The sequence below is a fragment of the Phlebotomus papatasi genome, chromosome 1, assembly GCF_024763615.1.
Source record: "Phlebotomus papatasi isolate M1 chromosome 1, Ppap_2.1, whole genome shotgun sequence".
Classification (NCBI taxonomy): Eukaryota; Metazoa; Arthropoda; class Insecta; order Diptera; family Psychodidae; genus Phlebotomus; species Phlebotomus papatasi.
Window position 1 is genome coordinate 83,960,998 of NC_077222.1, and position 15,211 is coordinate 83,976,208.

Consider the following 15,211-nt stretch of genomic DNA (forward strand, 5'->3'; position numbering starts at 1 on the left):
ATTTTTGGTCAATAAAATAATCCACTGTGTTTTGTAATGTAACGTAAAATTGATCAGAAATCATGGTGGAAATGGAATTTGAAAGGATCAGTAATACCTCTGGGGAATGGCCTTAATGGCCTCTACACACTGGAATAATTTATGTCCATATTGAAGTAAATTGCTTACGTTTGTGTAGAAAATACCGTCAAATATCAACATAAAATTACTCTAGAGTGTAGAGGTCATAAGGTACTTTCATGCATAAAAAACATAAAAGAAGATGCCTTCTGAAACATGAATCACAAATCAGAGATGATGGTTTAGCACTTATGAATGCCAAAAAGCTCAAATACTTCTTTAATGGTTATTCCACAATTTTCCATTAAAAATGTCTTCACTTTCGATATTTTCATCGGTTTTTGACGTCCAGGGCGAGTAGGGGAAAGTGGTCTGCCTTTGAATGCGACAGTCTTTGAAAATTTTTTCTCTTATTTCCCAAAGCAAAAATTCTATTTTGTTAATCGAAGTTAATAGAAAATTAGTTAGTTGTATTGACTGTAGTTTATAGAATAGGGTTTTGCTTTGGAAAATAAGAGAAAAATTGAAATATTCAAAGCCAGGCCACTTTATCCTATCGTCATTAACATATTCTAAACTAGGCCTTCTGTGAAGAGCCTGTGGCACATATAAAAATTGTTTTTGTTTAAAATAGACTCCCTAATTACCATTGTTAGTATTTCAAGAGCGTTGGTGCGTTTAATTTTATTTTTTTCACACTAAATTTAATGTATAGATTCGTTGACCAATTTTAATTATAAAAGACTAACTGTGCAAGAGGGCTGTATACTTGCCAACATTATATTTGGAACATGTCGACCAAGGTAAATCAAAAAGAAAAATCAAGAATCGAATGAATGTTAGTCCGCAAGAAATGTGAAAATTACCGTAAAACGAACAGTAGTAACACTGTAAAACGACTTACAGTAAAACTAATCAGGTATTGTTGATCAGATAAACGATATGTAGAAGGCTTTTGATTCTATTTCACACTTCATACATAAAAAAAAATTCTAAATTTTAAATTCGAATTTTAGTAATTTGGATTGAAATATTGCCTCATCTGCTGCAATCTGATTTTACCAGTTTTTATCGTAAAAAACAAGTTAATAAATGCAGTGCGACTGCAGTAGTGTAAAGTAATTATTTCCAGCTCTATTAATGCTATTGGATTCGTTGACACTATGGGAGTCCGAAAAAATCAGTTAGAATAGGAAATTTTGAAAGAAAGACGTATTATTTAATATTTGTATTACACGGTAAAAACTTTTGGAACAAGTTTTCCTTGGAACAATTTTTTTTGGAATCGATTTGCACATAGAAAAGATATTTTTTTGTTCCAAAAAGTTTTCTTTATAATTTTGTTATGAAATGCAGTTACAATTTTGTTAGAGTTTGCTTTTGAAACCGTTTTGATACAGTGGAATGTCTACAAATTTGAGTTGATTTCGTTTTATACAAATTTGTTCCTGAAATTCGGAACAGAATTTGTTGCACTCGGCTGTTTTGTTCCCACTCTCAGGAACAAATTAGTACATATTTTTTATAACAATAATATTCCTACATCGGTAACATATTTGTTCCAAAAATTTTCGGTGTCCGTGGACGAGGTAATTTTTGAAACAAAATTGTTACTCATATGGGGAATCTTTTTGTTCCTCCTAGATAGTACAAATTTGTTCTAAAAATTTTCGGTGTCCGTGGACGAGCTACATTTTGGAACAAATTCGTAACTATTATTGGGTATCTTTTTGAGTCTAGTAAAATGGACAAGATTATGCCAAAAATTATGGTGTCCGTGGACGAGCTAATTTTTGGAACAAATATGTGCCGAAATTTTTTACCGTATAGATTCAATTAAGGAAATTAAGAAATTCGAAAGGATCAATTGTTAACAGTCGTTCATTTTTCGATCTTTTATTGTTCGAGATTAAAGGAAAACCAATATATTTATTATCCAATAACATTTGTGTTTTTATTTGATTTCGGTTCAAAATTTTACGAAGTTCTACAAATGAGCATCAAAAAATGAAGTACATAGTATGATCAACCAAAAATTAAATTTGACAAGTGCTCAATTAAGAGCTTTAGAAGCAGTGAAATAGGACAACTTTTTCAAAACAGGTTAACCTTACGACTTAAGCCTTTAAAGACGAGTGGGTCACCGGTGTTCTAAAAATAAAAACATTTTTTTTTGACTAATAGAAAGTTATTTTGTCCTGTATATAACCCGAAAAATTAGTTTTTATTTTTGGGACACAAAATTTTCTTAGAAATTATTGAAATTATGATTTTGTTTAAATTTCTTACGCTAATCATAATTTAATATTCATGGGAATTATGCGATTTTTATACATAAATCATATTCTATGATAAGGAGTCACTTTGAACAACAACGCTAACTTAAATAGCCCCTTTTTAAATATTTTGCAGCGAAACTATTATTTATAGAATAAAAATCAAACACGCATGTTGAGCTGATAAGTTGTCTCTATACATGCTGAAGTTCTCAGCAAAACCTTCTTTTTTAATTGAAGAATGCATTATTTAATAACGACCTATAGAATCGATTGTGAAGTTCATAAGAAAAAATCTTCCTGAAATACCGCTCAGAGAAATAACATCTTGTGATAGTTAATGCAATAATTATCTACAAAAACCCTATTAGTTGCAATAAAATAATATTAGGCAATAAGTATTGCTACAATTTTTTCATCATTTATAATACTTGTGAAATTTTGATAAAATTTTTGCATAATGATTGATAACCCTTGAAATTAGAACCACAATGCTATGCAGGTTTATTAGCCACAATTGTCATTGTAATTAATTTTTTTTGCTGTGCTGATAAAATTAGTAAGAGAAAAAAGTTTCATTTTCTACGATAATTAAAAGAATATTGAAAAAAAAAAACAATTAAATGGTGTGTGTAAAATGTATGACAAAGGAAATTACAGAATATTGATAGAACAATTTTGCATGCAAATGGTTTGTTTGAAATTTTGTATTTTCTAAAAGGAACAAAAAAAGGAAGTTTAAGAGAGAGAAATGGAAGAGAAATTGTTTGAAGACGAAAAATTTTAGGTTGAAGATGAATTAATAAAAATCCTGTAAATATAGATTGAAAAAAAAAGAAGATAATAAATTAATTCCCAATCCAGTGAATAAAATAATTGTGTCAGTGCTTTTATGTTGTGGCATAGAAAAGCTCTGTACGAGACTCTCCTACTAATAAATGCCTCTTCGAGCTTCTCTTTCAGACTCTGGGCTGTTCGATGGAGGCATGAGCGAGAGAAGTGGAATATCTCAACGCACTGGAGCGCAGCTCACTTTCCAAAACCCGATGGGGAGCAACGTGTTGGGAGGCACCTCGATTGTGTGTTTGTGGCGTTCAGCACAGTTGGACGTTTTTCGCGCGCTTGGAAGGAGCAAAACAACAAGAATCATTTGGCGGAGACAATGAAAGTAAGTTAGTGCACAGTGCTGTGAATATTGTTTGCAAATTCATCTTATATCAGTAGACTGTGACAGAGTACTTATTCATTTCCTGCAACAGTGATAATTTGATCAGTGGATAAAAAAAACCATCTCTGAGATGGTTTTCCCAAGAAGTGACCTTTGAGAGTAGAATCTAAATAATTGAGATGGCGTGAGTGAGATACAAATCCTCCGGGCTTCGTACAATTTTCATGAGATCAGTCTCAAGGATTCTTTTGTCCAGGAAAAGTTCATTCGCCTCATGATAGAATTCCCAGAAAAAAAGCAAAATAACATTACCGTGAAATCTTCGGTGCGCAGATTTGCAAGATTTTGCGGGAAGGGGAATTGCAATGGCGAGACGGAAGAAAGTGGGGACAATCAGCTGATGCCACGCGCACAGATTTCATTCCATCACGGATCCACTGTCTCAGGGTCTCTTGCAATGGGGAGACTTTGGACAATATCCAGAATATTGCACAAATTCCATTCAAGGATTCTCTCTCTGGCAGCTTTTTCTGCTTCCCGCCCACTTTTTACTTGCTCTTGGCCTTAGATCAGCATCTAAAATTTATTTAGTCATCTCATCCCATCAAGGTCTAGACGTGCTCTCTAAAAATCATCATCCCCAGAGTGATATCCCTTTGTTGTCTGTTTATTCTGGCTCTCAGAATAATCTTTTTATGTTCATTCTCAGTTCAACGTGAGTCAAATATCTTGAGTCATTCACAAATCTTGGGTTTTGTGCGTTTCACGAAAAGAAAGGAAATTTAAAATAATTGTGGGTATTTCCAAGCATTTTAAATTCATCAATTCATGGATGACCAAACACCCTTTTTATGTTTCAAACACGTCAATCTTCTTTGCAACAATTTTCTATTGAATTTCAATTAAAATCAAGTGCAGATTACCGGAAGCGATGCAACGCTAAAAAAAACTTTTTAAAAATTATGAAATTTTTTATAGTTATTAAGAAATTTAAGGTTTTTCACCGTTTGCAAAAGTCACGCAAGTTAGACGGAAATAAAATAATTTGAAAAATGAATTAATACTAATTCAAAGAACAACGTATTCCAATAAAATATATCTATAATCAGACTAATTTTATGTATGCTACCGGTGCTACCTATGTCAGTTATCTCACATCATAAAGACGATATTTTTAAGGATCGTAAATCTAGGGGAATGTAAGCACGGTTCGCACACAGTGAACCTTTAAACAATGCGAATTTTATCTTTGTTTGCAAAGAGTTGGTTTTCCATTCCTCATCTCGTATCATGTGGTTAATAATTATCTATCTTATGGCTAATAAATGACGACCTAGTTCTTTGCAAACAAAGAGAAAATTCGTATCGTTTGAAGGTTCACCGTGTGCGAACTATGCCTATATTCCCCTACATCTGCTATATTTTTTCACTCTCTTTTAGTAAAGAAAGAGAAATTTTAAAGCTGTTTCACTTACAGTGCTGTCTCGCTATATGCACAGTTTGGGTACTTTTTTTGACAGTTCTCTCTCTGAATATGCACAACTTTTTTTGAAATTCCCAACGGTTTTTTTCTTTCTTTTAAAACATTATTATTTTTTTTATTGTTCTAGAATTCCCCGTGTTATTTTAACTATAATATGAGACAGAAAAAATAAAATTAAGATAATTAAAAACGAGAAAAATTAGTTACCAAGAAAATAATTTTCTTTATTACTTTGTCAAAAATGTAAACAAATTGATTTTGAATGCAACCGACACAAAAGCTGTGCATATAGAGAGTGTGCATATAAAGAGACAGAACTGTACATTGAGCTTAAGACGAGATTGTGCTTCTGTAATATCGAATGAGCGATACAAAGTTTATAGTTATGGGAACTGACTTTTTGAGCAATAAAAATCACTTGAAGCAATGAAAAGCGATAAATGATGTAAAGTTAGTCCAATGAAACTACCAAAGTGATCCGTATTTAGTGCAGAAAAGAAATGAATAAAAGTCAGTTAGTGTTTGAAGAAATATAATTTTAATCAGTAAATTATTTAAATTTGTGAATGAAATTTTCAAGAATGTGCATCACAGTATTTTTACTTTTTTAGTGTACGTTAATACTATTTTCTTTGATAATTGCATAATTTACTTCCCAAAGTGTTTTTTTTTTCTTAGTTGTGGCCCTCGAACTATTCGTCTATGGCTACTTTCACCCAAGATGTTTGCTTTCTTGATGGCTATTTAATTTAAATATTTTCTGTGGAATCTCTATTGGAAACACAATATTTTCTTTCTCAAATTTTGTTTGTTTGTTTTATTTTGGCATATGAACAACATGTATCGTAAAATTTAAGAAAACATTGTATGTTTTAATACTCAGTTAAAAACTGTTTTAATTTTAAGTTAGCCCAGGATCCATCCAGAACTGTTTTAAAAGAATAATATTGATATTACACCAATAAACACTATAATGCTCAACTATCACCCCTTTGTGTCATATTCCGGATTATAAATAGAAAAGTTTAGATTTTTGAAAGTTTGAATGATATCCTTTACAGTCCTGAATACTACTACTATAGTGCTTGGTTAGAAATTAGAGATAGAGTGGCGGCATTACTTGTGGACTGTCTTTCTTTATGACCTCGCTGCAATTTTTGTCAGATAATGATTAGAAAAAAATAGGGATGTGCTAGAATAACACATTAAGTATTTTTAATTTCAAGGTTTTTTAAAATCATTTTACGACAAAAAGTAAAGTTTTTTAAATGAGAGCATACTGGCAGGCCACAAGTAATGCCGTCACCCTACTGGTAAACCTTCAGTAGGAAAAACGTTTTACGGTTTCAATAACTGATTCTAACCAGTTCACAGTAATTGCATACACATTTTAAAATCTTCTATACCAATAATATCTTGAGAAAATCATTTACAAAACGTTTTTGTAAAGGTTTTAACGGTTTCAACTTAATTTTCCAAATTCGCTAAAAGAAAAGTACTTCAACTTGTATTCAAATTTTTTAAACGTCCTAATTCAGACCCAAGGGATTCATTGGTCGTAATCCTAGAATTTGAAAAATTGTTGTTTAACCTCTACGACAAGGTCAAAAAGGTCAAAACTTGCATTTTTTAGTTCTAGGCGCTAAATAGCCAGTGATAGAGGTTTGGTATATTTCCGGACTCCCTTTTTGTTGACTCAGGGAACTATGATATTACTTTTTGCCCCATCCCTCTACTCTAGTTTCATTAACAAATTTGATTTCGGATTAGAGGACTTTCCTTGAAGAGGAATGAATATTTAAAATATCCATCTGGATTACCTTAAAGGATAATATAGTAGTAAAAAAAAACCAAATCAAATACCCAAAATGTTAGTCTTCCTCGCAATGGATAATTTCTTTGGTGAAGAATCTAAAATCTGAAATACCTTCATCATGGTTACGTTTAGATTATTTATATATTCATTTAATGTTTATGATTGTTTTTCACACGTTCCAATAATTATCGAAGTTCTGTAGATGCGGGTGACTTTGTCTTCCGTGGATGATTTTGACCACCCTTGTTAATCGTAAGCTCTTCCTTAATTCTAATGCTTATGAATGGTCCTAGCCGATTAGACATGGTAGATTGGATCGGTAAAGATCATCATTAAATGCTAGAATTAAAGAAATGCTTTCGAACAGGTGAAAGTCAACAGTCACAGTCACCCTCATCTACGGTTTAATTATTTTAAGCATAAAAGGCGCATAAATTCATCCACTACAACTTTTCTGATTAGGAATCATATATAATGATATTTATTGAATTATTTTGAAAGACCTTTTCAAAAAGTGTGCTCTAAAATGCGCAATTAGAGTACTTTTAGGCTTACAACCTTTCAGGGTACACTTTGAAAATGTCCCTTATGTAATCGTAGGTCTTTAACATGCTCTTTGGAGCTGTAGAAGATTAAATTATGCGTTGTTTAAGTTCAAGATGAATAAAATTGAATACTTAAAACCAAAGATTTCAGTTTCTCAATTATGGAAAATATAAAAAAAATTACATACACATAATAATATAAATATTCACATTTATTCATGCTCTAAAAAATTACACATAACTGCGAGTACTGGTTTCAGAATAATTATGATCGTCAAAAGATTTTTTAATAAGTTATTTATTCTTATGAAAAACATAAACAGTATTTAGGGATTATAATTCACTAAAGCAGAAACTTCAAACAGCTTTTCGAAAACTTTTTTTTTTTGAAAAATTCCTATTTTGATTACAAATAGGTAGCGCGCTATTGATCAATTATTAGATTTGTACATTAAAAATAATTATTTGGGAGATTTCTGATTTGATTACTGTTTTTTAAAGGTCCATAAAAATACTTCAATTCAAGCTCTATAAATTAAATATTTTTGGTTAAAGAAAAATTATCAAATTTTGAACAATTATCAAATTCGAAGATCAGCAGTTTCAGATATTTTTACTGAGCAAGACAAGGGCCTCTCGACATTCATTTTTTCCATACGTTTTTGCATAGAGGCACTGAAGACTATTGGCAAGTTTTTTTCTAAAGAGAATTGACTTATCAGTCTGATATATTTCGAAATAGTGCATTAAAAGCTATCTAAAAATACATATTTCATAATGTTCGCCAAAATTATACAAGAGCTACGAGCAAATTGGTTTAAGTCGCGGTGCAATAGCTGCAAAATTTTTACAAGGAAAAGTGAAAAATAGCTTCACTTTTTATTAGGCTTGATGGGCCCCTGGACCAAGATGATAAAAATTTCAATTTTCTAACAATAAATAATATTTTTCTAACTAAAATGTTACTTTTAATTGAAAGTGCTAATGCCGCTCCATTTTGATAATTAACTACCTCTTTTCTGTATTACAATCTTTTTAGGGGAAATCTCGGTACCTTCGGACGACTTAAGCTTCGAACAATTCATTATTTTTAACATTTTTAAGATTTTTAATGTGTTTTAAATTAATTTCACCCATTATAATATTACATTTTAATAGCTAGTATAATGCCTAAAATTTCAAGAAAATCCATTAAGAACATAGAAACAAAATTGAGTTGTCCGAAGCATGAGTCGTCCGAAGGTAGCGCACTTTCCCCTATTCGAAGTTGCTTATTAAAAACAAAAAAATATGTTTGAAATCATATTTAATTAAATCAATGAGCTATCTCATCCATGAAAAAAAAGGAATAATAAATAGTACCTTTAACATAAGTGATTTCAAATTCTATTTGAAATATTTCATCCTAAAATTTTTTAAAGTCACCACGTAAAATACCTCACGAGATTTCTTCACAGAATCAATTTCATTGTCTCGTGTATTCGTCACAAACCACGAAAAAAGAGTGAAAAGAAGCGGAAAAAAATATACGAAGACCATTGAGATAAAATTATACAAGTAAGAAAAACAAACCGGAATCCGTGATAGTGGGTCTTTTTACGACCTTGACGTATAATTATTATTTCGATGATTTCCGCAAAAGGAGAAGAAAAATAAAACAAAAACATTGTTCTTAACCCCCTATAACAACAATTTATTTTACATTCATTCTCTATTTGCTCACACTTTTATTATTAATGACTGCACCGCGTAATGTATTTTATTGGATGGGAATAATAAAAAAAATATTTATTTGGCCTAAATATTAAACAATGGATATGTAATAGACGGGTAGTTGAAAAAGTTCTCTTTTTTTTTCGGGGGTTGGGTGAATCCTCATGCGACTGAGGGGAAGCCTTCAACTGTCCATGAAGCGGTCAATATTATGCTGGACGGGTTCCAGTCAGAATGAGTGAATGTCCTTCGCAGTGACCACAGTCGCCACGGGGGCAATTGTTTCCCACCCACTTTACCTTTGACCCAATTTGATTACCTCGCGGGAATCAACAGAGAATAGGTCACTAACCCTCAGCGAGGGCGACTATATAGGGAAAATGGTTTTATGGCGGGAAACCCTGAATGGGGCTTTTTTTTTCCTTCATGCCGCCACTTTAAACATCCCCACCAACTTCCTCTCTCCTTGACGAAGACACGAAAGAACAATTGCTGGAGAATTATAGGCTGAAATGTCCAACTGTTAAACCCTACTCCCCATCCTCTTGCCAGCCACTCTTCCGGGTTTTCCTTGCCATTTACCATTTTGGCTCGGAAATTTTTTTTCTTCAGGCAAATCAGCAAACCATCAAACATCAGCAATGGAGGCCTTTTGACTTACAATCTATTTTCATAAAATTCAAATCTGTACTGATCTACAGTAGTTCATAAATATTTAATGCGTGAATAATGCAACAAGGCCTAATCTAATGATGTATGAAAAAAATCCCCAAATACCTCAATTGTCACAGTCAATTTGAGGAAATGGCACTTCACATTGAATTCTCTTTTCTTATCGCGGACTAATTGAAAGCACTCGTTGATAAAAGCGTTCGTTGTTTGTGTTCAGAAGAAAATGAACAACGAAGTAGAGAATTCACAGTGAAGCATTCCCATTGACAGTATTCTGTGGGAGTCTCAGAAAGTCGCGATTTCTTCACTTGGGCGCACACAATTAATGGTTGAGAAATTTTTCTAAAATCCATCATGCCTTCAAAGTGGGTGTTTGTTCTTTGTCCATAATGTTCTTGACACTGTTGATCACTATTATTAATACCAAGTTCTTCTTCTGTGTTGCAGGAAAAATAGAGGACAAATGCCTCCACCGGATGATGACAGTGCCCTAGTTGTAAGAGACTATGGTAAGTTTATAATGTTTCTTTTTCCTCATACACAAAAAGTCCTTTTGTGAAAAGAACTTTCCATTACCAAGTTTAATTGAAAATTTTGATGTTACGCGTATATGAGACAATTGCAACAGGAAGTTAGCAATTGAGTGCGAATTAATTAAATTATCTACGTAATCTCATTGAATAGGATCATCTTGAAAAAGTGAAAGAGTGACGCAAATGTTTATTTTGAAGAATAAAAAATAAATTCAACATTTCTACGTGAACAAAAATTACTTTTCAAATAGCGACAGTTTAGTATGTTTTGTGTAATTTGCGACAGAATAATATGTCTCGAAGAAATATAAATAGAATCCGTTACCTAAGTTAATAACAGACTAATTGGTTATTTACCGTAGGGGAGAGTGGGGCATCTTACACAGGTTAAATGTTTTGAATATTTTATGTCAAAAGAATAAGCTATTTAAAAAAAACACTCAAAAATTTTACTATAATATTTCTGTTTGAATTTAAATGTTAGTATTAATAATTCCCACTCACAATTAAATTTAACCACACCCCTTCTAGACCCAGTCAAATATTGAAGGACATAATATTTTAGAACATATGACCGAAAAGCAGAGTTAACCCTTTAAGGACGATTGGAACACCGGTGTCCCATAAAAAAAATAATTTTTCCTGACAACCTAAAGTTTTTTCCTTCTAATGTTTGTACGTAATTGCCAAGTACAAGGTTGAATGAATCTAGGATATTTTTTGCAAGTCTCCAGCTATTTGCTATATAGTAAATATTCAAGCTTAAAGACGACGAATTTTTAAATTATTGATTTTATTGAAAAATTTTTAAAAACTAAATATTAAATTAAATATTGAAAAATTGTTTTAAATAGTACTTTTTATACTTCCAATTTCTTTTTAAGCAAAACCCTTTTGGAAAAAGAAACAACAATACTCTTACATAATATTTTTCATTAGACTGAAAATTATTATTCATTAGTAATAGTCAGAAAAATTACTTAAATTTTTAGGCTATTTTTGTCCCTATCGCTCGTACACTGAGAGAAATTCGAAAATGTTAAAATAACATTCCGGAAATGTTAATTTTACCCTGCAGTATTGATCCGAGATCAGTGTAAATATTACCCTTTTTAGGTGTATTGGGGGTTAAAGTTACCCTTTTTTCATGTTGATTTTACTCTGAATAGGTGTAAAATTAACATTAAAAAATGTTGATTATTTTTATACCTAAAAAGTGTTAAAGTTATGAGGACAAAATGTTAATCGCACCCTCTTTTTTTTCTGTGTAGAAGTAAAAAATGCACCGAATCAGACTTTGTTGGATTTTCCAAAATCAGATAATATAAGACGTTTCATTGATTTTGTTTATCGGTTAAATTTTTATTGTTCATTTTCGGTCCGTAAAAATTGTCTCGTCGTGGGTTAAGGTAATTTACGCATAGAAAAAAATCCTTCTCTTTAATAATTTTTGTGGGTAACAATTAGGGCTACAGATGGAGACGATACACAATGATAATGGGTGTGACTTTCAAGTGAATATGGTTTTTGTCAAAAAAAAAAACTTCTAGTCCTTCTAGTATTAATACTTGATAAGGGAGCATTTAGTCAAGTGAATTTAACGATTTTTTATATAGAGACACTTATGCTATGAGGAAAAAAGTCTGTTTCACTTCGAAATTGTGTGTGTGAATATTGTACATGTTCACTGTTGTCCAAGAGTAACATGATGTTACTCTTGGCCAGCTCACAAAACATTGATTGATTCTCTTGAGGTTAACTGAAGAAATGTGGATAGGGTACCGAAAGTTCAGTGAAGAAAATATTCTTATTCTGGGCTGATCTCTCTTATTTAACGATCTTGCGCTTGTTCCACTATTATTATTCGTATCGAGATATTTTGTTGAATGGAATTATTGTTGTATTCCGTATTAGAAGATTCTGCAAAATTTCATTGTAAGCCGTCCAGGAGCGTCTTCCTCATGTGGATGCTTTCTCCGTGCTTCTGGAGTTTTTGGGAACAAGCGGTGCATTTTATTATGTTTTATCATATGTGAAAATGTCCTCTTATGATATTCTTTTGAAATATATTTTCTAAATTGTGTAAAAGTTAGACTTGTTATACATCCTGCTTTAGCAATCGTACACAACTAAAAGAACGTAGAAGTAAAAGACGTAGAGGAAACGATACGATTATACGATTCCAAGCTTCTTAATGACTACATTTTTCGTATATTTCTCAATAAATGTGATTTGTCTCACCCATATTTTAAAATCTAAGAGAAAATGCCCGTTTTTCAAATATATTGCAGAGTCACATTTATTCTGGAACATAGGAAAAATTATTCATTACGAAGCTTGGGATCGTAGAAAATATATGCACTTTCCCCTATAGCTCATTTTTTAAGTTATTTTTTGCTAATTTACCGACCAGAGGTTTTTCTGTTTTTTTTATTAAATTAAACCATTAAGCCAACACAACTATAAATACGGAAGATAGAATATTCATATTTTGGGATTTGTTTCTTATAAAGATTAACAGAGGATTGTTTTGAAAAGAAGAAAAACCTTATAGAGACACGGACGGAGAGACACTATCAAACTCGCATCTTAACGGTAACTGATTTTTTTAACACTAAACTATTATAAACACACTATAAAAAAAAATTTGTCAAATTAACAAGATAAGTTTGTAAAAAGGATGTTCTTCCATACAGAATATAGAAAAGTTTTGTCAAATCGGCGGCCAATTACTGGATTTTGTTAAAAATTTTCAAAAGGGTGTTTTTCCATATAAAACGGAAGAAAAAGTTTTGTCAAATTGGTAAATAACATCCTTTTGACAAAATTTCAACAAAATCCATTTGTTCGTTTAACAAGACATTTTTTCAGTGTAGTGTAACTATCAATGAAAAGAATTTGTCACTGAAAACGCAAATCAGGAATGAGAATTAAGGAAAATGTTATTAAAATTGATGCTATGTCAAACTTTCCGTGCGTAAGTTCATGCATAAACTTTGCACGCCTGTCGGCGAAAAGAGAAAAGTGTAATACTTTCAAATAACACTAACGATCCTCAGGAAATCCAAAACATATTTTAATCGATCACTGAAAAAATCCATAACAGGACCGAAAGCTCTGGGGAAGACTAAAAAAAATGTTTTAATCGTTTTAATAGACTTCAATCCCACTGGAGATTACCAGAAAAATCTTCAAATAAAAAATATAATGGTATAGATACAAATGGTTTAAGGCCCGTGCACTTTCGGCTACGACCTTGACTGAAAGCGTACTAATAAGTTGCTCCTATACCCCTATAAAATTTTAGAAATATTGAAAATTATAGTTTTTAATTTAACAGAGGCGTGGCCAATTTTAATGTCGGTGCGGCTACATAAAATATTAAACAAAGTTCAGTGAATTATTTAATTGAATCAAAACTATAGGAAACGGAAATTGCACACTTGTATGATTTATTTTTTCTATGGGTCAATCAGAACATGGTTTACTTGATTGCACCTTGTGATAATTTATCAAAAGATAGCTTTTTGAAATTCTCCCAGTCTCCTCTATAGTAAGGGGAATTGGGGTAGTACTAAACATAGGGTAGTTGTCAACACTATGATTTTTCAACTAGATAAGGTAAAGTGCCCTGTAGTTGGGTGGTTCCTTAACTCAGCCCGTGAGGTATTTATTCAATTCACTTAGATTTTCTATAATATGGTCTAATCCGTCTAGCCAGGTCTAACATTATAAGGTCTACATAATACAAATCAGTGAAAATTTCAAATAAATTGATTATAAAACGTTGAAAAATTGGTTAAATAATTCTACTGGCAGAGTTGAGGGCACTTTACCTTTATTTCACAGGTCGAGAGCTATGAATTGAAGACATGGTCGACAGGATCAACATAAATCAAAGTCATCCAAGTAATGCAGATACTGGAAAAAAGAAAAGGATCAAATTTGATAGAATCAAATAATTTAGTCTATAGGGAATAACAAGGTATTTGGATATAAGTTAATTTAGGAAAACGAAATATTTTGATTAAAAAATGTAGGTGAACTTGAGGCAGTAATAAACATGGGGTAGTTGTAAACAATGATTTTTACGTCCACTGGTAAAAACAAAACGATCAAATTGATCCAAATTTGATCCTTTTGCAAAGGATGGATCAAATTAACATGTTCTATTATAATAAATGTGCATTCAAAGTTTGAAATTTGATCCATCCATCGCAAAAGGATCTAATTTGTATCAATTTGATCTTTTTATTTTTACCAGTAGACGTAAAAATCATTGTTTACAACTACCCCATGTTTACTACTGCCTCAGGTTCCCCTACATTCTTTAATCGAAATATTTTGTTTTCTTAAATTAACCCATATCTAAATGCCCTGTTATTCCCTAAACTAAATTATTTTTATGGGAAAGGAATGTGTTCTTCGAACATCGGTAGATGACAGATTAATGATCTAAAAACTTTTAATACAGCCATACAGCATACCGCGAATAGTTTGTACATTTGACTAGCACGCGTTTTGATTGATATTGCTCCGTCAATCAAGTGTAATGGACACAAAAGCATTACACATCTTCACATTTTTTCGAAGGGCAAGTTGCGCATAGCTCTGATGCCCCAATAATTGGCTCGGTAATGCGTAAAAATAATTTTTTGGCACAAAACTTGTAACAATTGTATGAACATTTTCCGTATTGAACAAAAGCTTGTCTCCATGAATTTCCTATTACCGTCCTTTTCCTCTGAGTGAGTGTAAATGTTTTGTGGAGTCACTTGAATGGTCACATTGCAACTGTACACTCATTCTTATTCATAATTCTTTTTATTCATTTAACATGCAGTGTGCAATTAGAATATGTCTCAAAGGCAACATCATTCTATCTATAAACTCTCAGATGAAATGCCACATAATTTGTTCGTCTCTGTCACTCTTTCGGTTTTTA

General features: G+C 31.9%; 1 protein-coding gene across 3 annotated transcripts in view; it reads left to right on the forward strand.

Moving 5' to 3' along the window:
- Window positions 1-3,208: 3,208 nt before the first annotated feature.
- The window catches only part of LOC129810448 (choline transporter-like 2), a 31,545-nt gene continuing 19,542 nt past the window's right edge, over window positions 3,209-15,211 (forward strand). The window contains exons 1-2 of one of the 3 annotated variants that reach the window (XM_055860965.1): window positions 3,209-3,504; window positions 10,181-10,242. In XM_055860965.1, the coding sequence (XP_055716940.1) occupies window positions 10,197-10,242 (46 nt within the window). In that variant the 5' untranslated portion in view covers window positions 3,209-3,504; window positions 10,181-10,196. Of the gene's footprint in view, window positions 3,505-9,940; window positions 10,099-10,180; window positions 10,243-15,211 lie in introns of those variants that run through there. The other 2 variants (XM_055860973.1, XM_055860964.1) reach the window with 2 other exon arrangements.